Below are 23,810 nucleotides of genomic sequence, written 5' to 3'. Positions count from 1 at the left end.
GAAAAAGGTATGATCTCTGCTTTTGAAAATATTAATAAAGAGGAATATACAATTAAACCAAAAGAGAATTTCATTGATCCAATTCAAAATCAAGATTCAAATATTAATATTTCAAAAGAACAGGATTCCATAAATGTTAACAATAATAATAATAGTAAATCTCCAGATGTAAAATCTTCACCAATCACTAATGGATCTCAAATTGATTTAACAAATTTACAAGATATAATACCAACTTCATTAGGTTGTACAAATGCGGAGCCTCAACAATAAAAAAACAATTCTATATATATCATTAAAATTGTAATAAAATAATTATTAAATAAATTTTAAAAAAAAAACTTTGGTCTTGTTTTTTTTTTTTTTTTTTTTTTAAAATTACAAGAAAAAGAATTTATTATATTTAAAAGGTGATTGCTTTTTTACAAATAATCATCATCAATATTTGTTTAAATCTTGTAATAAGTATTTGTACATTAATAATGTTTTTTTTTTTTTTTTTTTTTTTTATTAAAATACTTTCTATCTTTTTTTTTTTTTTTTTTTTTTTTTTTTTTTGTTCTAATATTTTCTTTATTTTTAATTTTGAGATTTAAAAAAAGAAAAAAAATTAATAAAAAAAAAAAAAAAACCTATACAAATATTTGATTTTCACCCAAAAAGTAAATGTACTGAATTAATATTTTAAATGTTAAAAAGAAAACAATAATTCCAAATATTATACTCATTGGTAATGCTGGTAATGCTCTTCTAAAAACTGCCAAAAGTATCAAAGTTAAAAATAAACCCTATAATAAAATATTTGAATTAATTAATAAATTAATTAAAATGGAATTATTTTTATGAAATTTTGTATACATACAGTAATAATTGCAATAAAAACAGTAAAAACAGTAGTAATTTGATAAGATGCAGCTTTACCAATTAAAACACTATAAAAAACGAAATCACCTAACCCAAGTCTAATTGATTGTTTTGGTTTTACATATGATTCACTAATAGTAGAGTCAATACTTGATTCAGCATTTGAAACTATTTCGTCGTTTGTTTCAGCATCCCCAATTAAAATATTATCATTTGCACATTTTTTAAAATTTGGAAATCCATTTGATCCAGATGATCGATTTATTTCTTTTTCATCTTTAATAAAATTTGGAATTGTAGGTGGTGGAGTAATTGAACCATTTTCAGATGAATTTTCTGCACCATTTTCATTTTCAATTCTATTATTATTATTATTATTATTATTTTTATTTTTATTATTATTATTATTCCCATCTTCAGTATTATTTTTATTCTCATCTTCATTATTATTATTGTTTTCAATATCAACTTCATTAATATTTAGTTCAATATTATTATTATTATTATTATTATTATTATTTTCCAAATTATCTTCATTATAAATCATACCAATGTAAATACTTGCATTATAAATCATTGCAGGAATATTTTCATTTCTTTTTTGGGCAGTTTCAATTAAAATTCTCAAAGGTCCACCAGGACATAAAACGGCAAAAATATCATAAATCGATACAATTGAAAGTATACCCCATGTTGTCCAATCTGGTAGTCTCGAGAAAAACAATGCCATCAAAACACTAATACTAATTAGATAACCTTGATTTAAAAGTTTTGGTGAATACCAAAATATACAAACAATACCACCGACACTAAAATTCCAAACTACAATTACAAATGTAACATAATCAAGTCCCAAATTTAAATAGGCTAATAAAATTCTAATAATTTTTTTTTAAATAGTTAATATATATATATATTATTAAAATTATATATTTGAATATATAAAAATAAATACTTACAAAAATAAAAAACCACCAAAAACACCCAATAATAAGATTGAAGTACCCATTAACCATGCATATAATGCTTTCATTAATTTGAATTTATATAAAACAACCATAATTGTTGTACTGAGTATAATTACTGCTAAAAATATTAATGAGTTTACTACCGAATCAAAAACCATTTTATCTGCACCACTACTTGAATCACCATTACCACCACTATTATCATTTGATATTTCAACTATTTGTGAATTTTTTGATGTTCTTTTGTATTAAAAAATTTAAATTTAAAATAAAACTAATTAATACAAAACATTTTTATTTTTTTATTTTTTTATTTTTTTTTATTATGTTTATGTACATACGATGATGAAATTGCTCTTATCGCTAATACAACAATAACCATTGTTATACAAACAGGGTATAGTATACTAACAATCATTTCAGAGTAATCTACAAGTTCTGGGACTTCGGTTTCATCATCGTCATCATCATCATCTTCATCCAAATCTTTATCAACTTTACTACCACATTCGTCACTATTTTGTTCACTAACACTATCTCTGAATAATGTTTCTATATTAATAATCGAGTTTTCGGATTTCATGGTTTTATTTGTACAATAGCTTCCAATTGAATTATCACTTCTTTCTGATAAATTTGGTGAACTTATATATATATTATTTAAACTTGTATTACTTTCATTTTTACCTTTTTTCTTTTTATATATATTATATTTATTTAAACCTTCTATATTTTCTAAATTACTATTACCATTATTATTATTATTATTATTATTATTATTATTATTATTATTATTATTATTATTATTATTATTATTATTATTATTATTGTTATTGTTTTTATTTTTATTATTACCATTATTACTTGGATTTTTAATTTTATATTTTTCATCGGTTTTATTAATTTCATCTTCATTTTCTTTCATTTTTTTTTTTTTTAATTATATTATTTATTTTTTTAATATTTGATTTTTATTTATTATTGATAGTTTGTTTTTTATAACTACTTTACTAGTAATTAAAAAAATATTATTTTATGTATATGATCATGTGTAATTTTTATTTATTTATTTTTTTTTTTTATTAAGATTCTCTTTTTTATACTAAAATTATTATTATTATTTATTTATTTATTTTTTTTTTTTAAAAAAAAGAATGTTTATTATTTTTGCCTTTTATATATTTTAGAATGTATTAAGGTGATTTTTAAAAAATTAAAAATTTTATATTTGTCAATAATAATACTATTTTTGTTAAATTTACTTAAAAAATTATAAAAAGGAAAAAAAAAAAAAAAAAAAGAAAAGAAAAAAAAATTTAAAAAATTGAATAAGGAAATGATTTTGTTAATAATCAAAAAAAAAAAAAAAAAAAAAAAAAAAAAAAAAAAAAACAAATAAAACAAATAAAATTATTTTTATTATGATTTTATTTGTTGTTGCTTATATTATACAATATTAAAAAAAAAAAAAATCAAATAAAAAAAAATAAAAAACAAAAAATAAAATAATAATTTCATGATCTATTGTCACACATTATTTGATTAGATCGAATTGGAATTATTTGATTTATATAAAATCTTTAATTTTTGACTGAGTGATTGAGAGAGAGAGAGTGTGTGTTTTTAATTTAATAATTATATTTTAAAATCATTCATCAAATTATTATACACTAACCCACTTTTTTTTTAAAAAATAAAAATTATTTTACTTAATATATAAATAAATTAAATATTTTTTAATTTTTTTTTTTTTTATTCTTAATATCTTTTTATTTAAATAATAATAAAAATAAAAATAATAATAATATATATTTACATTTATTATTTTAACCATAAATACACAGAAGAAGTTGGTTTAATTTAAAGTGACAGGTGTAGGTGGGTTTAATTTGTTTTTTTTTTTTTTTTTTAAAGTGTATGTAAGTGTGAGTGTGTGTGTGGGTTTTATTTTTTTGATTGAATCTGTCATTTTATTCGGTTGGTTTAGGGGTGTTAATATAATGTGGAGGTTGTGGGTGATATAAAAACTATTATAAGTGTGATTAACAATTTTTCTTTTTTAATAGATATCATTTATTATTTTTTTAATTTTTTTTTATTTTTTTATTTTTTAAGTATATAAATTGTGATTTAAAAATCATTATCTCAATCTGACCCATAATAATAAATTGGACACCTCCTAATAGTTGTTTAATAATTTAAAACTAATACTAATACTATTACTATACTGTTTTTTTAATTATTTAATATATATTTATATATATTAAGGATAATTTTATTTGAGATTGAGTGTTTTTTTCTTAATTTTTAGTTTGTTTCTGTGAGTGTGTGGGTTTGTTTTAATTTTTCAATAGCGAATAATAATTTGTAAAACGACTTTAATGTGTTAATTTACACTAACAAAGTATATGATATTTATTTTTTTATTTTTAATTTTATTTTTTTCTTAACCAAAATCTCAATGTAATTGATTAAAATAAAAAATTTAGATATTTTTAATATTGGATAGTGTGTTAATGGTGGTTATTTGAAGGTTTAAATCGAACGAAAAAACAAATAATAATATATTAAATCAATCTGGAGAAAAAAAAAAAAAAAAAAAGTATTTTTTATTAATATTTTTTTTTAAAATAATAATTACATACGTACCCGAAATAAAAAAATAAAAAATAAAGTTATAATGGTTTTTTTTATTTAAAAAAATATTGATCACATTAATGTTTATTTGTTTTTACAAAAATATAAAAAAAAAAAAATAAATCAACAATAATTAAAAAAAGTAATTTTTAAATGAATAAGATTTCCATTTTCTAATATTTTGTGTTCACTGTAACTTAATTTCTATAATTGTCATTTATTTTCTATATTTACTTTTTTTATTTGATTTTTTTTTATTTTTTTTTATTTAATATTTTCAAATATTGATAAAATCAAAAGTAATGAGTTGGCAAAAAAAAAAAAAAAAAAAAAAAAAAAAAAAAGATTTAGTTAAAAAAAAAAATTAAAAATAATCATAAGAATTCTTTCTCAATCTTGTCTAAAATTATGCAATTTAAAATTCTAACTTTTCCTTTTTTTTTTTTTTTTTTTTTATTTAAACAGGAATATATTAAAAAGATATTATATATATATATAATAGAATATAAAAAAAAAAAAAAAAAAAAAATATTTACCCAACCATTTTTATTTTATTTTTTTTTTATTTAAAAAATAATAATTATGTTCGTATTTTTTACTGATATAATAATGGGAACTTCATGAGGGTTATTTGATTTAGGACAAAATCATAAACCATGGGTGTTATTTTATTTAATTTTTTTTTTAATTAAATTTTTTTTTTTTTAAAAAGAAAATTTTAATTATTTTTCAAAATGTCATGATTTTTTCTTTTTTATTTTTTTTTTATTCACTTTACCACTTACAAATATTTCAAATAATTATAATAATAATAATAAGCAATTAGTATTTAGTTATGCAAGTGCATTAATAAATAAATATATATATTTTATATATGTCATAATTAAAATAAACCCACCCACACGCATACTTATTCTATAAATAGAAATTAAATTTAAAATCAATACATAAAAGAGTATTTTTTTTTTTTATTATTTTTATTTTTTTTTTTTCAAATTCTTTAGTTAAATAATAAATAGAAAAATGGGTTCCTCTTTATCTCTTTGTTACCCATCAGATAAAACATTCAATATTAATGGTGTGAAATATACAGTCAATAGAATTTTGGGGGAAGGGGGTTTCTCTTTTGTCTATTTAGTAAAAGGTAATTTAGTTAGTGGAGATAAATTTTAATTAAAAACCATTTATTCACTCATTGAATTAATAATAATAAAAATAATAATTATAATAATAATAATATTTTTTATTTTATTTTTTAAACCCCACTCATGTAGACAATTCAAACTCTAAAAAATATGCATTAAAGGTTATGATTTGTCAAACACAAGAATCAATTAATGTAGGTTGTCACGTATTCCCTAATTTGGTATCACTTATAGATAATACAATTGGCGTTATCTATTATTCATTTATTATTTATTATTTATTATATATTATTTATTTATTATTTATTCATTTATTATTCATTTATTATTTTTTATTTAAAAATTTCTTTTTTTTTTTTTTTTATTTTTAAATTTTTTTTTTATAAATAATAAAAAAATAAAATAATAATATATTAATATAAAAAATATAAAAAATATAAAAAATATAAAAAATATAAAAAATGGAATAAAAAGACAGCAAAAAGGGAAATAAATGCATTTCAAACATTTAATCATGAAAATATAATGAAATTAATTGATCATTCGATATCAAATCATTCACAAGATACAAAAGAATATAGATTATTATTACCTTATTATAAAGATGGAACCTTACAAGATTTAATTGATAATCAAAGAACAATCTATGGTAAAGATACAAAGAAACCATTATTTAAAGAGAAGAAATGTTTACAATTCTTTTTAAAAGTTTGTGAAGCTATTCAAGTTTTTCACAATCATTCACCACCTTTGGCACATAGAGATATTAAACCTGGTAATATAGTATTACAAAATTTAAGAAGACCTTCAAATAATAATAATAATAATAATAATAATAATAATAATAATAATAATAATAATAATAATAATAATAATAATAATAATAATAATAATAATAATAATAATAATAATAATAATAATAATAATAATAATAATAATAATAATAATAATAGTGAAGATAGTGATATTGAGGCAATACCGATTTTAATGGATTTTGGATCAGTTAGAGAAGCTAGAATTAAAATTGAAAATAGAAAAGATGCATTATCACTTCAGGATGAAGTTGAGCAAAATACAACACCATTTTATAGAGCACCTGAATTATTTGATATTCCTAGTGATTGTCAAATTGATGAAAGAATTGATGTTTGGGCATTGGGCTGTCTTTTGTATACGATGGCTTATAATAATTCACCTTTTGAAGTTTGTGATAATGAACCTAATGGTAGTGTTGCCTTAAAAGTATTAAGTGGTCTTCCAAAACCCTTTCCACCATCTCAAACAAATTATTCAAATCAATTCAATCAATTAATAATCGATATGGTAAACTTGGATAAAGATGAAAGATTACATTTAAATCAAGTAATTGAAAGAATAAATCAAATAATTCAATCTTAGTTTAATAATTATAATAAAAAAAAAAAAAGAAAAAAAAAAAAAAAACCAGATTATATTTATATAATTTTTATTTAATTTTGATAATGAATCAGTGGTGTGTCAATATAATACTGTGTTTGTTGTGATATATTTTGTTGTTGTTGTTGTTGTTGTTGTTGTTGTTGTTGTTGTTGTTGTTGTTGTTGTTGTTGTTGTTGTTGTTGTTGTGTTTGTTGTTGTTGTTGTTGTGGCTGTTGGAACGAATTATTATATTTATAATTTTGAGTATTTTGATTTGGTGTTTGTTGAATAATATTTTGGTAAGTTTGTAGGGAATATGCAGAGGGGTCTGTAGTATTGGAGTAAGGATCATTTTGATATCCATTCGAAATATAATGTTGATTATTAAATTGGAAATAATGGTTTTTTAATGGTTGTTGTTGTTGTTGTGGTTGTTGTTGTGGTTGTTGTTGTTGATGTTGTTGTTGGTGAAATTCATGTTGAGGTTGTTGATTTGAAATTTGTTGTGTTAATGATTCATTTGATTGGGTGAATGATGAATGGTTTGAATTGTTTCCAATATTATTGGTTGAATATGGGTATGGATTTGAATAATAAACATAGTTGTTTCCATTTGTTGATTCCATTGAATATGATGATGGTGGTGGGGTTGGTGTAGAGCTTGGTGTGGCTAAAGAAATAGGAACAACTTGGTATTCATCATTTGAATTGTTTGGAGTTGGGTATCCATTACTTGAACCAAGAGAATTCAAGATTGGTTGTAAATTGGTTGGAGAGCCCTTGCAGTATTGGTCATAAGGGGATAAGTTATTATTTATTGCATTGTTTCCATTACTATTATTATTATTATTAATAATATTATTATTATTGATATTGATATTATTATTATTATTCATTATATTACATTCTGGTCCATTTGAATATAAAAAGCCAGTGCAATTATCCAAACCCGGTGTATTATTTCCATTATTTAAATTGAAACCATTGTTTATATTTGATTGTGTATTTGTAATAGGTTTGGAACAATTTGAAAAAGTTAGTAGTGGAGTTTTATTAAAATTTTTCTTTTTAAAATTTAAATTATCTTCATCATCGGTATTTGTTTGATTATTTCTTTTTAATGAATTGTTAATTAAATTTAAATTACTTGAATCGTTTATTTTCGAATTTGGATAATTGTTATTTAAAAAGGTATTTGGTGATGAAGAAGTTGGATTATTCGAATAAGTAGTTGTCGAAGATGATGAGTATGGATTTGTTAGATTCTTTTTTAGATTCAAGGATTGGTATGGAGAAAATTCAATAGACATTTTCTTAAAAAATGTTTTTGGTGAACATTCTCCTTCAATTGTAATTGGATAAGAGGGTTGGGGTGACATTAAGGATTGATTTGAAGTCGATGAGGTCGTCCTCGAGTTGGTAATGTCAATATTTGATTGTGTTTTTTGAGTTTTCATTGCATTTTGGTTATTAACCAAAAAATTTAAAATTGGAGATTTAACAATATTATTACCATTATTACCATCACCATTATTATTATTATTATTATTATTATTATTATTATTATTATTATTATTATTATTATTATTATTATTATTATTATTATTATTATTATTATTATTATTATTAATATTTAAATTTTGTTTGTTTTTATTCTTTGATAATGTTTCAATTAAATTTTCATTTTGTTTTGTTTTTACACTATTATTATTTAAATAATTATTGCTATTATTAAATAATTGGTTATGCATATTATCAACATTATTAAAATTTTGATTGAAATTTTGATTGAAATTTTGATTATTAAAATTTTCATTTAAATTGTTATAATTATTATTATTATTATTATTATTATTATTATTATTATTATTATTATTATTATTATTATTATTATTATTATTATTATTATTATCATTATTATTATTATTATTATTATTATTATTATTATCATTATTATTATTATTATTATTATTATAATTATTATTATTATTTGTTATTAAATTACCATTGATTTGATTTTGAATATTATTACTAATAATATTACTATGGTTATGGTTGTGACTATTATTTTGGTTATTATCATGGCAGTTATTGTGACTGTGATTGTTATTTGTATGGTTGTGATTGTAATTACTTTGACTGTGGTTACTTTGACTTTGATTTTGATTTTGAATATTTTTAATTGATTGATTATTTGGGTTTGTTGTTGAATTGGTGGTTGTTGTGGTTTGATTATTTTTAATTTTTTTTTCTCTTTTTTTTCTTGGTAAATCATAACATGTTTGGCCAATTTCCTGTTTAACACATCTTGTACACGGTCTTTGTTGGTCACAAGCAACCTTAGAATTCCTGCAATTCAAACAAGCTCTTCTTACTCTTTTTATCATTATTATATGTTTTTTAATTTTAAATTGTGATTTTTTTTTTCGACCTATTTCATGAGTTTAGTGGGTTTATTTTTTAATTATTTAATTTTTAATTAATAAAATTAGTTTTTTTTTTTTTTTTTTTGGTAAAAATATGGAAACACAATTTTTTAATTATTTATTTTATTTATCATTTTTTAAAAATTAATTATTGGCTTCATTCCAAATAATTAATATTAAATAGCAATAAAAACAATGAGACAAAAAAAAAACAAATTTTTAAAATAAATTAATTTCTCTATTTGGCAATAAAAAAAGAGAGAATTAAAAACAAAAATTAGTCATGACATGGGGGAAAATAATTAAATAACAATAGTTTTTTTTTTTTTTTTTATTGCCAACTGCCCAATCTTTTTTTTTTTAAGATTTAAAATAAAAAATAAATATTAAATAAAAAAATTACTTACAGTTTGACAATCTTTTTATTTATTTTTGAATTGAAAATAAATTAATTTTTTTTTTTAATCAATTTAAAAAAAAAATTTAACATAAAAAAATTATTTAGAGTATTTTCTAATTTAAAAAATAATGGTACACTATTTATTATTTTTTTTATATTTTTATGAAGAGGATAAACATATGTTTATGGAAAATGAAAAATAAAATAATAATTTAAAATGTTTGTGTTAACACTTAAAACGAATACTGTACGAATAAAATAATTTAAATACTATAATTATTAAGTTTTTTATGATGACTAATTTTTTTAGTGGTTATGTATTGGTTTTTTAAAAAATACCAATAAATTATGTTTATATATATATATTGTTATTGTTATTGATTATTAATAATCTTTTTTTTTATTTTTTATTTTTTTTATTTTTTATTTTTTTTTTATTTTTTTTTTAAAAAATAAAATTGAAAATTGTAAATTCATTCTCTAAAATACTTTATTTTCGTAAATCATCTACTTTTTATGTGTGTTTTTTTTTTTTTTAAAACACAAAAATAAATAATTTTATTTTTATTATTTAATGTGGTTGGCGGGGGTTTTTAAATATATATATATATTTTAAAAATTATTTTCAATATTTATTAAATAGAATATTTTTTATACATGTAAAAAAAAATTTTTTTTTTTAATTATTTCAGTAGCACTACATTATAGCGGTAGCCAAATTTAAAATAATTAAAATGTTTTTATTTAAAAATAAAACCACATACACCACAAAAAAAAATTTTAAAATTACCACATATTTCACCACTATTATTAATGAAAAAAACAAATATAAATATAAATTAAAATTAAATATCGTTAGATATTTAGTAAGACATCTATTTTTTTTTTTTTTTTTTTTATTTCATCTTTCAAACACAATATTATGTTTTATGTTAAATATTATTTTTATTATTATGAAATTTTTTATTTTGATTATAGTTTTTTAATACATACATGTAAAAAAAATAAAATTTAAAGTTTAAAAAAAAAAAAAAAAAAATGAATTTTGTTTTTGGTAATTCCATTTTGGTGACAAAAATGAAAAAGTGAAATAAAATCGATGAAACAAAATTTTCATTTTAATATTAAATAAACAAATTTTGATCACAGCAACCAACATTTACAATTATTTTTTTATTATTAAAAAATGAGATAGATTAAAAAAAATAAAAAAAAAATAACATTTTTACAATTGTACATTTAATTATTAACAAACAAACAAACAAACAAAACAAACAAAACAAACAAAATAAAAAACATTTTATTCATATTACTCGTAAATATTAAAGTAAAATTAAAAAAAAAATAATAAAAAAAAAAAAAAAAAATTCTATTAAATGTTGTGTTTAAACAATTACCTAAATTTAATAAATATTTGCTACTTGACCCTTACTTTTAGGTTATTTTTTTATGTAGAAAATAACAATATTTTTTTTTCTTTCTTTTTTTTTCTTTCTTTTATTGTTTTTTTTTTTCTTTTCTTTGTTTTTTTGTTTTTATTTATTTATTTTTTTTTTTTTTTTTTTTTTAAATTTTATATAATATCAATGCTGTAAAAGGTAATTGTATCTTACCCAATTATTTTTTTGATAAATGCTATTTCCATCTATAAAAGACTTTTGTGGGTTGCGTTAAAGTCTTTTAGATTTTATTGCAATGCTTTTTTTTTTATTTTCTTATTATTTTGTTTTTTTAATATTAATAAAATATATCTTTTAAATTAAAACGAAATAATATATTTAAAACTCACGTGAGTCTAGATTTTGACCCCAATTAATTTTTAAAATTTTTAAAATAAAATTTTGAGGAACTTTTTTTTTTATACCAATTTTTAATAATTAGAAAAAAATGATTTTATTAAAGTCAGAATCAACATTGTGTGTTTTTTCGTCACTTTTTTTTTTCTTTATAAAAAAATTCAATGATTAAAAAATAGAGTTTAAAATAATAAAAAAAAAACATTTAACATGATGTTAAATTTTAAATCTAATATCTTTTAAATAAATTCTTATTCAGTAATATTACAATTTTAATTTTTATTTGTTTTTAAAAAAAAAATAAAAAATAAAAAAAAATATTAAAAAAATAAAAAATAAAATTTTAATTTGTTTAAAAAAAAAAAAAATAAAAAAAAAATAAAAAGTACTAAAAATCCAAAAAAATAAATAAATTAATAATTAAAATAAATAAATTAATAACAATAATAATTATAATAATATACTGACAACAATATTTTTTTAATTGAAAAAGTGTGGGTAGATAATTCTTTCCAATTAAAAAATTAATAATAATAATAATAATAAAAATAATTAATTAAAATTATAAAAATAATAATAATAAAAAATAACGAAATTAATTTAATTTTAATTTTAAATTTAATTAATTTTAATTTAAATTTAATTAATTTTAATTTTAAATTTAATTAATTTTAATTTTAAATTTAATTAATTTTAATTTTAAATTTAATTTTAATTAATTTTGATTTTAATTTAAATTTATTTTTTTTTAAAAGTGAAATTAATAGAATTTCCAGTTTTTGTTGTACCAATGAAAATTTGATCAATAGTTTTATCTTTGAATCTATTTAAATATTTTGAATTTGATTGAACAAAATTTGAGAAATCAGTGATTGAAGTTGGAATTGATTCAACACCTTTAGTTTTACCATCGAATTGAATGACCAAACTATTGAAATCTCTAACTAAAGCGGATGGAGTTGGTTTTGGCCAACGTTGATTAAAGACATCATTATCATTTGAATTACCATATGATTGTTGCTCAAATGATGAATAGTTTTCAGAATAAAATGATTTACAAGATTGTGGTAAATCATCAATTAATGATTTCCAATGAATTTGTGAAAATATTGGAGAGAATGGGAATAACATTAAAGTCAATGCTCTCAATGATTGATAATATTCTTTGGTTAATTTAATTTGTGGAGATGATTTTTGTAATGTATTTGAAAGTTCCATTAATGCAGCGATACCAGTATTAAAAGAATGTTTATCAATTGATTCTGTAACTTTATTCATAGTTAAATGAGTTTCAAATAGAATATCTTTAACTTCTTTAGATTGTTGTTCATTAAATTCTGATGAAGGTAATGGTTGTTGATGTTGTTGTTGTTGATGTTGGTGTTGCTCTTTACCTTCAATTACATCAAATTGATTTAAAAATGATTGAATTGAAACATTGATTCTTGTTAACCATTTCTTACAACCTTCAATACCTTGAGTATCCCAATCTAATGATTTCTCTGGTGGTGCTTTAAATAGAATATAAGTTTTCAAAGTATCAGAACCATATTTATCAATGATTTCTTTTGGATCAATACCATTTAATTTTGATTTTGACATTTTTTCAATTGTAACGGAAACTTGATTACCCGTTAATTTATTTATAGTTTGTTGTTGAGATTTACCGCTTTCATTTGATTTAATAGTTTTAAATTCAACATTTGATGGATGAATTGGTTTATTTGTTATCGAATCACGATAAGTTGGTGATTTAACTAAACCTTGTGCTAATAAAACTTTGAATGGTTCAGAATGGTCAATTAATTGTTGATCTTTTAAGAATTTTGTAATGAAACGACTGTATAGTAAATGAAGGATAGCATGTTCGATACCACCGACATAAACATCGATTGGCATGAATCTGTTGACCAATTCCGAAGAGAAAATGGATTGTGAGTTTTTACTATCTAAAAATCTGAGGAAATACCAAGATGAATCAACAAATGTATCCATTGTATCAGTTTCTCTAGTTGCTTGTGATCCACAACATGGACATTTAACATTCTTCCAATGATCTAATTGATTCAATAAATTACCTTTACCAGTGAATTGAATATCGATTGGTAATTCAACTGGTAATTGATCCGATGGTACTGGTACATCACCACATTTCTCACAAACAATAATTGGAATTGGTGTACCCCAATAACGTTGTCTTGAAATTAACCAATCATGAATTCTATAATTTGTTTGTCTCTTTATTAATTGTTGATCTTCTAATCTTTTAATAAATTCTTTAAATTCAATACCTGTATCTTGTCCACTATTAATTAATTTACCAGTATTTGAATAATCATAACATTCCTCTTCTATTTCTAGTTGTTGTTGTTGTTGTTGTTGTTGTTGTTGTTGTTGTTGCTCTCTTTCAATACCTAAAACTGGTAATAATTTTAAATTTTGTTGTTTTGCAACTTGATAATCTGAACGATTATGTGATGGTACACCCATAACAGCACCTGTACCATAATCGGCATGTACGAAATTTGAAAGTATTAATGGAATGTATTTTTTAGTTATAGGTTGATAAAATGTTAAACCTGTATTAAAAGTTTTTAAATTTTCAACATCTTCTTGTGTTCCCATTTTATTTTTAATTTCTTGAATCTCTTTTAAGTATTGATCCAATTCTAATCTTTTTTCATCATTTATTAAATTGGCTCTAATTTGGTTGATTTCAGAATGGTGTGGAGAAATGGCTAAAAATGAAACACCATAGATAGTTTCGGCACGTGTTGTGAACACTGTGATATTTGATAATGGTTTTTGGGCACAACTTTGGAACTCGATTAAGTGACCATACGATCTGCCAATCCACTCTTTTTGCATATTTTTAATTTCGTCAGACCAGCCTGGCAACTGGTCTAAATCGTCAGTTAATCTATCTGCCATCGATGTGATTTTGTAAAACCATTGCTTCATTTCTTTTTTTTCAACAATCGCATTTGATCTCCATGACCTACCTTGTGCGTCTACCTGCTCGTTGGCAAGCACAGTTTGGTCGATTGGATCCCAATTTACGGTAGCACTCTTTCTGTAGGCTAATCCTGATTTCAATAATCTTAGAAATATCTCCTGTGTCCAACGATAGTATTCTTTATTGCATGTTGATAGCTCTCTATCCCAATCGAATTGGAAATTCAATAACTTCAATTGGTCTCTCATTGAACTTATATTTAAATTTGTCCATTCACTTGGTGAAACTTGTTTATCAATTGCTGCATTCTCAGCTGGTAATCCAAATGCGTCCCATCCCATTGGATGAATTACATCATAACCTTGCATTCTCTTTAATCTTGCAATGCAATCTGATATCGTATAAACTCTCACATGTCCCATATGTAATGCTCCTGATGGATATGGAAATTGTGATAATGAATAAAATTTATTATTATCATCATCATTTTTAATATTACCATTAATATTGGTAGTATATGATCTTATTACCAAATTTGATTTAATATTATTATTTATATTTGGTAGTTTTAGATTTTTTAATGAACTCCTGTATAAATTAAACATTTTCTACTTTCGTTTTCTTTTTAAAAAATCACAAATCATTTTTTAAAAAAAAAAAAAAAAAAAAAAAAAAGTATGAAAATTAAAAAAAAAACTAAAAAAAAAAGCTAAAAAAAAAGGAAAAATTAAATAGTTTTCAGAATATCAGAATAAAAAAATAAAAAAAAAAAAAAATATATCCAATTGAATATTTTTTTATATAAAGATAAAATTATTTATAAATTATTAAAAAAATAGTTGGGGGAAAAAAAAAAAAAAAAAAAAAAAAAAAAAAAAAAAAAAAAACCAAAATTGAATTTATTATTTCTTAATAATTTGGATTTGTTTAGAAAAAAAGTTTTTTTTTTTTTTTTTTTACAACCATTTAATTTTATTTATTTTATTAATTTTTAATATGGATTTTTCCAAGTGCACCTATACCATTTTTTTTTTTTTGTTATGAAAATATGCAATATTTGTTTAGTTCAAAAAATTCTTTTATGAACTTAACAGATATAGTATCACAAAAACAAATAAAATAGTTCTCTCTTAGTTAGTAGGTTTTGGCAGAATGAAGGTTAGGGGTCGATAGGTATCAAAATAGAAAAGAAAAAGAAGACAACATAAAAAACAAATTAGAAAGTTGGAAAAAGAAGAAAATTCTTTTTGTCCCTTTTCCACCCCCACCTTCCCTTTTAGTTAGTTGGTTTTGGCAGCATGAAGTAACAGCACCAATTACATTATCTATTCCAATATATTATAATCCATATTTTTTATTATTATTATTTTTATTATATATTAAAAAATATTATTAAAAACCTTAACTTTTTGATAATTATTAATTTTTTTTACTTTTCTTCACTGAATTCATATTATATAAATAAAATTAAATAAATTTTTTTTTTTTTTTTTTTTGACATTCTCTGAAAAAAGAAAAAGATCAAGATCTGTCAACTATTTCAATTTTTAGGAAATGTAAATAAAAAAAAAAATATGAAAAGGAACGGAAAAAAAAAAAAAAAAATTTTTCAAGTTTTAAAAGAATTTAATACCTTATATATAATTATAAGGTTTCATAGAATTTTATGGAAGAAAGATTTTTATTGTTTTTTTGGGTTATCTTCCTTTGATTTTTTTGTTTTTTTTGATTTTTTTTTTTTTTTTTTTTTTTTTTTTTTGAAAATAATTCAAATAAAATAAATTTAATTTAAATTTAATTTTATTGCCTGTTCATGGTTTGAAAGAACACTGTTTTTTTTTTAAATTTTTTTTTTTTTTTCACTATAAAACTTTTTTAATTTTCTTTTTCTTAATTAATTTTATTAAATTATATTTTTTTTTTTTTTTCTAATCATTGAAATTTATTTGTTTGTATTTATATAAAAAAAAAAAGAAAAAAAGAAAAAAAGAAAAAAGGAAAAGGAAACAAAAAATGACAGTTTCAAATAATAAAAAATTTGAAGAAAATTATGTATTAGCAAGTGATATTGAAGAGAAAGAGAAATTATTGGGAACATTGATAGGTGGTAGTCCACAATATTTCTATTATAATGTTATTCATTTATTAAATGTTGATCCAACATTATCCGACAGTAAAAATAGAGAAAAGTATCAAAAGTTAATGAAAGATTGGTCACCAGAATCAAAACCAATACCAGTAACACCATATGGAGGAAATAACAATTACGAATCCACTCAACAATATAAATCAGTTGATCTTAGACAAAAATTATTATCTTTTAGACAAGATAATGTAAATCCATCAGCATTAGCAAATAATGTAAATGACATGTTTGAAGAATTAAGATACCTCCTTAGTTTAACATTTTCATATACTCAAACTACTCATCAAACTTCACCAACCACAGAAACAACAACTACACCTTCATCATCATCATCATCATCACATGACGATAAATCAGAATCAACATTAGATGAATCACTTGTAAATAAAAAAACAGTAATTGAAAGTATTATCAATCAGTATCCATACAAGGTTGATTATATTTCACCAAATTCATTCGAATATGTATTAAATAATTTCACATTACCAGAATCTGCCGAGAAATCGATTGTACAAAAATTAAAGTACCCAATTGTACCAAATGATAAATTACAACAATTGTTAAGTCATCATAAGGGTTCATTTGGTTCTTTGAAAATTCATGAAAATTTAACATTGGAACAAATGGAGAAACACATTGAAAAGAATCCAGAGCATTTAGATTCAGCCTATGTTAAACTTTATTTAGAGAAATTATTACCAACCAATGAATTACATGATTGGGAAACTCTTAAACCAGTACAAGAACAATTTTATCAATCTGCTTCAAAATTTGTTTCAAATCTTCCAACATCTTTAAACACCTTCAAATTATTAATCTATCATCATTATATTAAATTCCAAATTTCTGATAATAAATATGATCAATCAATAATTGAAAAATATTTTCAATTACCAAGAGATACATATTATTATGTTGAACCAGATAGATTAAAATCAAATCCACAATTATCAAAATTTAATGATTCTTTTAATGGTTTAAAATCTGTATCACAAGATGATGATGAAAAATTAGTAAGTTTTTTTTTTAAATATATATAATATTATTAAATTTCTTTTTTTTATTATTAACTTATCAAATTTTTTTTTTTTTTTTTTTTTTTTTTTTTTTTATTAGATTTCATTTTTATTAAAAAAATTATTTTTAAAAGAAAATAGTATTAAATCATATCAAAGTTATTTTAGACCAAATTATTTAAATTTAATATTAGCAGAGAGTAAATTATTATCAAATGATAGTTCACCAGAGAAATGGATTGAAATGATTGATAATCATACAAAGGTACAAGAGTTGAAAGATCGTGTTGATATTGAATTCTTACCAACCAATAGAGAATATTATCATCCAGATGATGATGTAGTCATTGAATGTGCAATTAAAAATGTAAATACTCTTTTGGTAAAAGTATTTGAAATTTCAACATTCAATTATTATAAGAGTGAAAATAAGAAAATCGATTCAAATATTAACTTGGATGGTTTAATTGCAAGTCAAGAGTTGTCATTTGATTATTCAGAGCAAGCACCAATTGAAAAGGTTGAAAAGAAATTCGATTTTCCAAATCTTAAAGGAAAGAGAGGTATTTTCGTAATTGAATTCATTGGTAATGGTAAGAGTAGTAGATCAATGATTCAAAAGGGTGACCTTCATTTCATTGTTGAAACCTCACCAATTGGTCAAGTCATTAAAATCATTGATCAAGATTCAATCAAAGTTCAAAAGAGTTCAGTTTACATCGATGGAAATGCCTACAATAGCAATGATGATGGTGATATTAAAATACCATTCTCTTCATCTACCTCACAAAAGAGTATCATTCTAATGGCAAAGATTGGTGATTCCGATGTATTTGCTTCATTAAAGAAATTCACTCATCAATCGGAACATTACTCTTTAAGTGGTGGTATTTTCGTTGAAAACTCAAGTTTACTTCAAAATGAAAAGGCTCCAATCGTTGTAAGAGTTAAATTGTTCTTGGGTGATACTCAAATCTCAAACAATTATCTCGAGGAACCATCTCTCACCATTACAAGTTCTGATAATTCTGAATCACCAGTTGTAAACTCAAAGGAAATTAAACCATTTGCTCTATTCGATAATAAAGAATCTGTATATCAATATAAAGTTCAAGAAGGTTTAAATAGTTTGACTGTTCGTTTCGAAGCTAAAGTTCGTGCTCTTAGTAGAAATAATAATCAAGAGACTCTTTCATTTGAATCCACTTTCCAAGTTAATACTATCAATCAAACTGATCAAATCTCTGAATTCTATTTAGAACGTTGTCTAGCTAAAGATGGGTGTTCATTAGGTTATCAACTTTGTCATCTTGGTAAAGGTGGTGATCCATTCTCTCATTTGGATGTCTCAATGGATTTCCAACATTGGTTAACCTCTGAAAGAATTTATACCACTTTGAAAACCGATAAAAATGGTAAAATTCATTTAGGTTCTTTGGCTGATATCGAACAATTAAATGTAAATGGTTCCTATGCAACCTTTAATTTCCCAATTAAAAGACAACAACAATTCACTTATCCATCTCAAATTAACATTAAATTGGGTGAAACCATTCGTTTACCATATCTTGGTAATGAAAAATCAGTTTCACATTCACAAATCAACTTTTTCCAATTGGGTGGTGTTGATGATAGAAATTTCGTTGTTCATGACCTTTTAAAGAAATCTGTAACAATTGAAAATAAAAATGAATTACTTATCAATGGTTTAGGTGTTGGTAGATATTTATTGATTTTAGCAGGTTCAATTCAATCAAGTAATACAGTTGAGATTTTAATTGATGTTGTCGATGGTCAATTTAGAGAAGGTTATTTAGTTGGTCCATCAAGAATTGTTTCATACAATGAATCAAATGTAAAATCTTTATTCTTTGATACAAACATTGATACTAAACATAATCAACTTCAAGTTAAATTTAAGAATCATAGCCCTTCAACTAGAGTTCACGTTTTTTCAAGTTACTTTGAACCAACAAATTCTTTAAATTCAAGTTTATCTTTATCACGTGGTACTTCTCAATCTTATCAAGAATATAGCGTTAAACCAAAATCATTATATTTCAATGGTAGATCATTAGGTGATGAAGTTAATTACATTTTAAATAGAAAAACTAGTAAAAAACTATTACCTGGTAATTCATTAAAGAAACCAAGTCTATTGGTTCAACCATGGTCAATTGGTAAAACTACAAACTCTACAAACACACTCAAACAAGCAAGTAAATACAATGAATCTGAAGTAAAGGATGAAAAATCAATGAGAAATAGACAAGTTGAAAAGAGAAGAGTTTCTTCAACAAATCGTTCACCATTTTTAGAGTTTCTTTCACATCCATCAATTTTACTTTTAAATCTTGAACCATCATCAACTGATGGTATAGTAAATATTGATCTCTCTCAATTAGTAGAAGCTGGTTCAACAATTCATATCCATGCCGTTGATAATGATTCTATCTTTACAAAAGAGATTGTTATTTCTGATCCATCATCATCATCATCGATTAATCATTTCAAAGATACTAAATTAGTTAGACCATTGGATTCATCTTTACATTATAAAGAAGAGAAATTAATTACAACTGTTGAACCAAATTCACCATTTGAAATCTTAAATGTAAACTCTTCAAAATATACAGTATACGATAGTTTAGATAAAGTTTTATCTTTAATGAAAACTTTGAATAAGAGTTATCTTCAAGATTTTTCTTTCATTGCAGAATGGGAATCATTATCATTTGAAAAGAAGAAAGAGAAATTCTCAAAGTTCACTTGCCATGAATTAAACTTTTTCATCTATAAAAAGGATAAGGAATTCTTTGATCAAGTTGTATTACCATTGGTTCAAACTAAAGGTTATAAAACATTCATTGATCATTATTTATGTGCCGATAGAAAGAAATTGGAAATATTTGTTATCGATTCAAATAGATTCAACACTTTAAATGCTTTGGAAATGGTTTTATTAGGTGAGCTATTCCCAGAACATTCAGATTCAATTTCAAATCTTTTGAAACAAAAAGTTGGCTTCTCTCCAATTTCACCATCTCAATATGATACAAATTTCAAGATCGCTTTAAATCAATTAGATACTGATATTGAAAGTTTAAAGAGTGGTGATGATGATCTTTATGATGATGGTAGTAATTTAGAACCAATGAGTGTTGGAGGTGGTGGTGGTTTCGGCTACAATAACAATAGCAACAATAACAATAATACTACTAATAGCAATTCTTTTGGTGATGCTAAGAGAGCTCCAATGAAAAAGAAAATGGTAAATAAAGAATCAACAAGTTTAATGATGGATTGTGCTGCACCAATGATGATGATGGCTTCAGCACCTTGTCCAGCACCTGGAGCAGTTCCAATGGCAGCATTGAGATCAGCCAGATTGGCATCAGCATCACCAGCACCACCAGCTCCAATTACTCGTGCCTATGAAGCAGCACAAATCTATCAACCAATTGAAAAAACTGAAGAATTAGCAGAAACTTACTATTATAAACAATTGAATCCACATTCGTCATTGATTCCAGTCAATGAATTTTGGTTAGACTATGCAAATCATATCAAGAGCCAAAGCAAAACACCATTTGTTAGTAAATACATTGCATTCATTAGTTCATCATTTGCTGAATCAATGATGGCTCTTTCAGTATTGGATTTCCCATTCACTGTAAAGGATAATACCACTCAAGTTAGACCAAAGAATGGAAAATTATCAATGAAACCAACTACACCAATCGTTGTTTTCCATCAAGAGTTGGTATCTGGAAGCATTGAAAAACAATCTGATATTTTGGTAACTCAACATTTCTTTGATCCACAAAATCAATTCACCTATATAGATGGTGAACAAGAGGAACTCTATATCAATGACCAATTCCTTGTCTCAAAGGTTTATGGTGCAATGGTTGTAATTGCAAATCTTTCTTCAAAACAAAAGAAATTGGATGCCCTTTTAGAGATTCCAAAGGGTTCAATTGCTGTTGGTCCATCACCATTTGTAACACGTTCTAAATCTGTTAATCTATCTGCATATAGTACCACTCGTTTACAATATTATTTCTATTTCCCAGAAGCTGGTAAATTCCCACATTTCCCTGCTCACGTTTCAGAGAAACAAAATATTATTGCCAATGTTACACCATTCACCTTTAGTGTAGTTTTAAAACCATCTATTGTCAATCATTTATCATGGGAATACATTGCAAATCAAGGTACATTGGAATCAATCTTGGAATATTTATCAAAGAACAATTTGTATCGTGTTGATTTCTATCATCTCTATCATAGATATACCGATAAGAAAGTTTGGGATAAAGTAATTGAACTCTTAAAGAAATTGAAATTCTATGAATCTATCACTTGGTCATTCTCTATTCATCATAAGAATTTCGTTTACTTGAAAGATTACCTCTCTGAACAAATTCATTCCTTATCAATGAAATCAATCGATGCACCATCCATTTATGTTGATCCATTTGAAAATAACTTCATCAAATTCTTGGAATACTCTCCATTGGTTAATTCAAGAACTCATCAAATTGGTGATGAAAGAAAGATTCTTAATAATAAATTATCAAATCAATATTATGAATTCTGTAGTTTACTTTCATTGAAATTAAATCCATCCGATACTGAATTACTTTCTTTAGCTTATTATTTATTACTTCAAGATAGATTTGATGAATCAATTAAAATTATGAAGAGAATTGGTAAACATCCAGTTTCAATTCCAAAATTAATTTCTTCTTCAACCACTACTGATTCAAAATCAACTCATTCATCAGTAATTTCTTCTTCTTCCTCTTCAAATTTATCAACCACTACTGATAGTTCAAAAGATAAAAAGAAACTTGAAAAAGAAGAAAAACAAAGAGAAAAAGAAAGAAAACAAAAAGAAAAAGAAGATAAAAAGAGAGAAAAAGAAGAATTAAAGAAAAAAGAAAAAGAAGAAAAGAAAAAGAAAGAAGAAGAAAAGAAATTGAAAAAGAAATCTGGTTCTGAAGCAACTTCTCCATCAGTTGATCCAGCTACTCCAACAACAACAACAACAACCGAAGCTACTACTACCACTACTACTACCACTGCAACCTCTCAAGAATCAATTAAACCAGAGAAAATTGCAAGTGACGATGAACATGATGATCATCATCATGATGAACATGATGAAGAAGATGATGACGATGAACCATTAATTGATATGTCAGAATTTAATCAACCAAGTTGTTTACCAGAAATGAAAGTTCAATATGATTACTTATTATCCTATTTAGACTTCTTTAATCCAAATCCAACAGTTGCTGCAGAGAATAGCAAGAAATATGAAAACTATCCAGTTCAACGTTGGAATTCATTATTTAAAGATTTAAGAAACAAAGTTGATCAAGTTTCCAATAAAGATTCCGTTGAAATTGATTATGAAAAAGAAATTGATAGAGAAAGAAGACAAAATAAAATGGCCTCAAATGAACCAACTTTTGATATTTCCTCTGAATCAAATAGAACAATCTCTGTCAACTATAGTAATTTGGTTGATATTACCGTTAGTTACTATGTAATGGATATTGAACATCTTTTCTCAACCAATCCATTCGTTCAACAAGAATTGGGTCACTTCCTTTATGTTACTCCAAATAAGAAGGAATCATTCTTACTCAAAGATAAATCTGGTACCTTTAACTTTAAGATTCCAAATGAATTTGCCAATAGCAATGTTGTTATTGATGTAGTTTCAGCTCAAATTCATCACAATATTACCGTTTACTCCAATAATCTTGCCGTATATATCACTGAAAAGGTTGGTCAACTCAGAGTTGTTCATAAACAAAAATCTCAACCAATCTCAAAGACCTATATCAAAGTTTATAGTAAAAACAAAAATGGTTCAGTTGAATTCTTTAAAGATGGTTACACAGATATTGCTGGTTACTTTGATTATTCAACAGTTTCATCTTTAGATATTTCAAATGTTTCTAAATTATCAATTCTTGTTCTTAGTAATCAATATGGTGCTGTAATCAAAGAAGCTAAACCACCAGGTTTTTAAATTCAAACT

General features: G+C 22.8%; 6 protein-coding genes across 6 annotated transcripts in view; 3 read left to right on the top strand and 3 right to left on the bottom strand.

The window, feature by feature from the left end:
* The window catches only part of DDB_G0291354 (hypothetical protein), a gene marked incomplete at both ends in the record, with an annotated part of 2,900 nt that extends 2,627 nt beyond the window's left edge, over positions 1-273 (top strand). Inside the window, one exon of the mRNA XM_630067.1 lies at positions 1-273. This exon is cut by the window's left edge and continues 1,022 nt beyond it. Coding sequence (XP_635159.1) covers positions 1-273 — 273 coding nt within the window.
* Positions 274-632: 359 nt separating this feature from the next.
* On the bottom strand, positions 633-2,757 carry psenA (presenilin family protein; the record flags this gene model as incomplete). The annotated part of the gene is made up of 4 exons (XM_630066.1): positions 633-788; positions 863-1,742; positions 1,824-2,072; positions 2,174-2,757. 4 exons carry the CDS (start codon positions 2,755-2,757, stop codon positions 633-635), a joined length of 1,869 nt encoding a protein of 622 aa, XP_635158.1.
* A 2,735-nt stretch (positions 2,758-5,492) lies between these two features.
* DDB_G0291350 (NAK family protein kinase) lies at positions 5,493-7,012 on the top strand (the record flags this gene model as incomplete). The annotated part of the gene is made up of 3 exons (XM_630065.1): positions 5,493-5,613; positions 5,744-5,808; positions 6,089-7,012. The coding sequence occupies 3 exons, from the start codon at positions 5,493-5,495 to the stop codon at positions 7,010-7,012; spliced, it is 1,110 nt and encodes a 369-aa protein (XP_635157.1).
* A 71-nt stretch (positions 7,013-7,083) lies between these two features.
* On the bottom strand, positions 7,084-9,399 carry DDB_G0291348 (fungal transcriptional regulatory protein, N-terminal domain-containing protein; the record flags this gene model as incomplete). The annotated part of the gene is made up of 1 exon (XM_630064.1): positions 7,084-9,399. One exon carries the CDS (start codon positions 9,397-9,399, stop codon positions 7,084-7,086), a length of 2,316 nt encoding a protein of 771 aa, XP_635156.1.
* Positions 9,400-12,372: 2,973 nt separating this feature from the next.
* On the bottom strand, positions 12,373-15,195 carry mleuS (leucyl-tRNA synthetase; the record flags this gene model as incomplete). The annotated part of the gene is made up of 1 exon (XM_630063.1): positions 12,373-15,195. The coding sequence occupies one exon, from the start codon at positions 15,193-15,195 to the stop codon at positions 12,373-12,375; it is 2,823 nt and encodes a 940-aa protein (XP_635155.1).
* Positions 15,196-16,603: 1,408 nt separating this feature from the next.
* On the top strand, positions 16,604-23,801 carry abpF (hypothetical protein; the record flags this gene model as incomplete). The annotated part of the gene is made up of 2 exons (XM_630062.1): positions 16,604-17,749; positions 17,853-23,801. 2 exons carry the CDS (start codon positions 16,604-16,606, stop codon positions 23,799-23,801), a joined length of 7,095 nt encoding a protein of 2,364 aa, XP_635154.1.
* Positions 23,802-23,810: the final 9 nt, after the last annotated feature.

The sequence above is a fragment of the Dictyostelium discoideum genome (genome assembly GCF_000004695.1).
Source record: "Dictyostelium discoideum AX4 chromosome 6 chromosome, whole genome shotgun sequence".
Classification (NCBI taxonomy): domain Eukaryota; phylum Evosea; class Eumycetozoa; order Dictyosteliales; family Dictyosteliaceae; genus Dictyostelium; species Dictyostelium discoideum.
The sequence above is the reverse complement of the archived record's forward strand: the minus strand, read 5'-3'. Positions and strand labels throughout refer to the sequence as shown.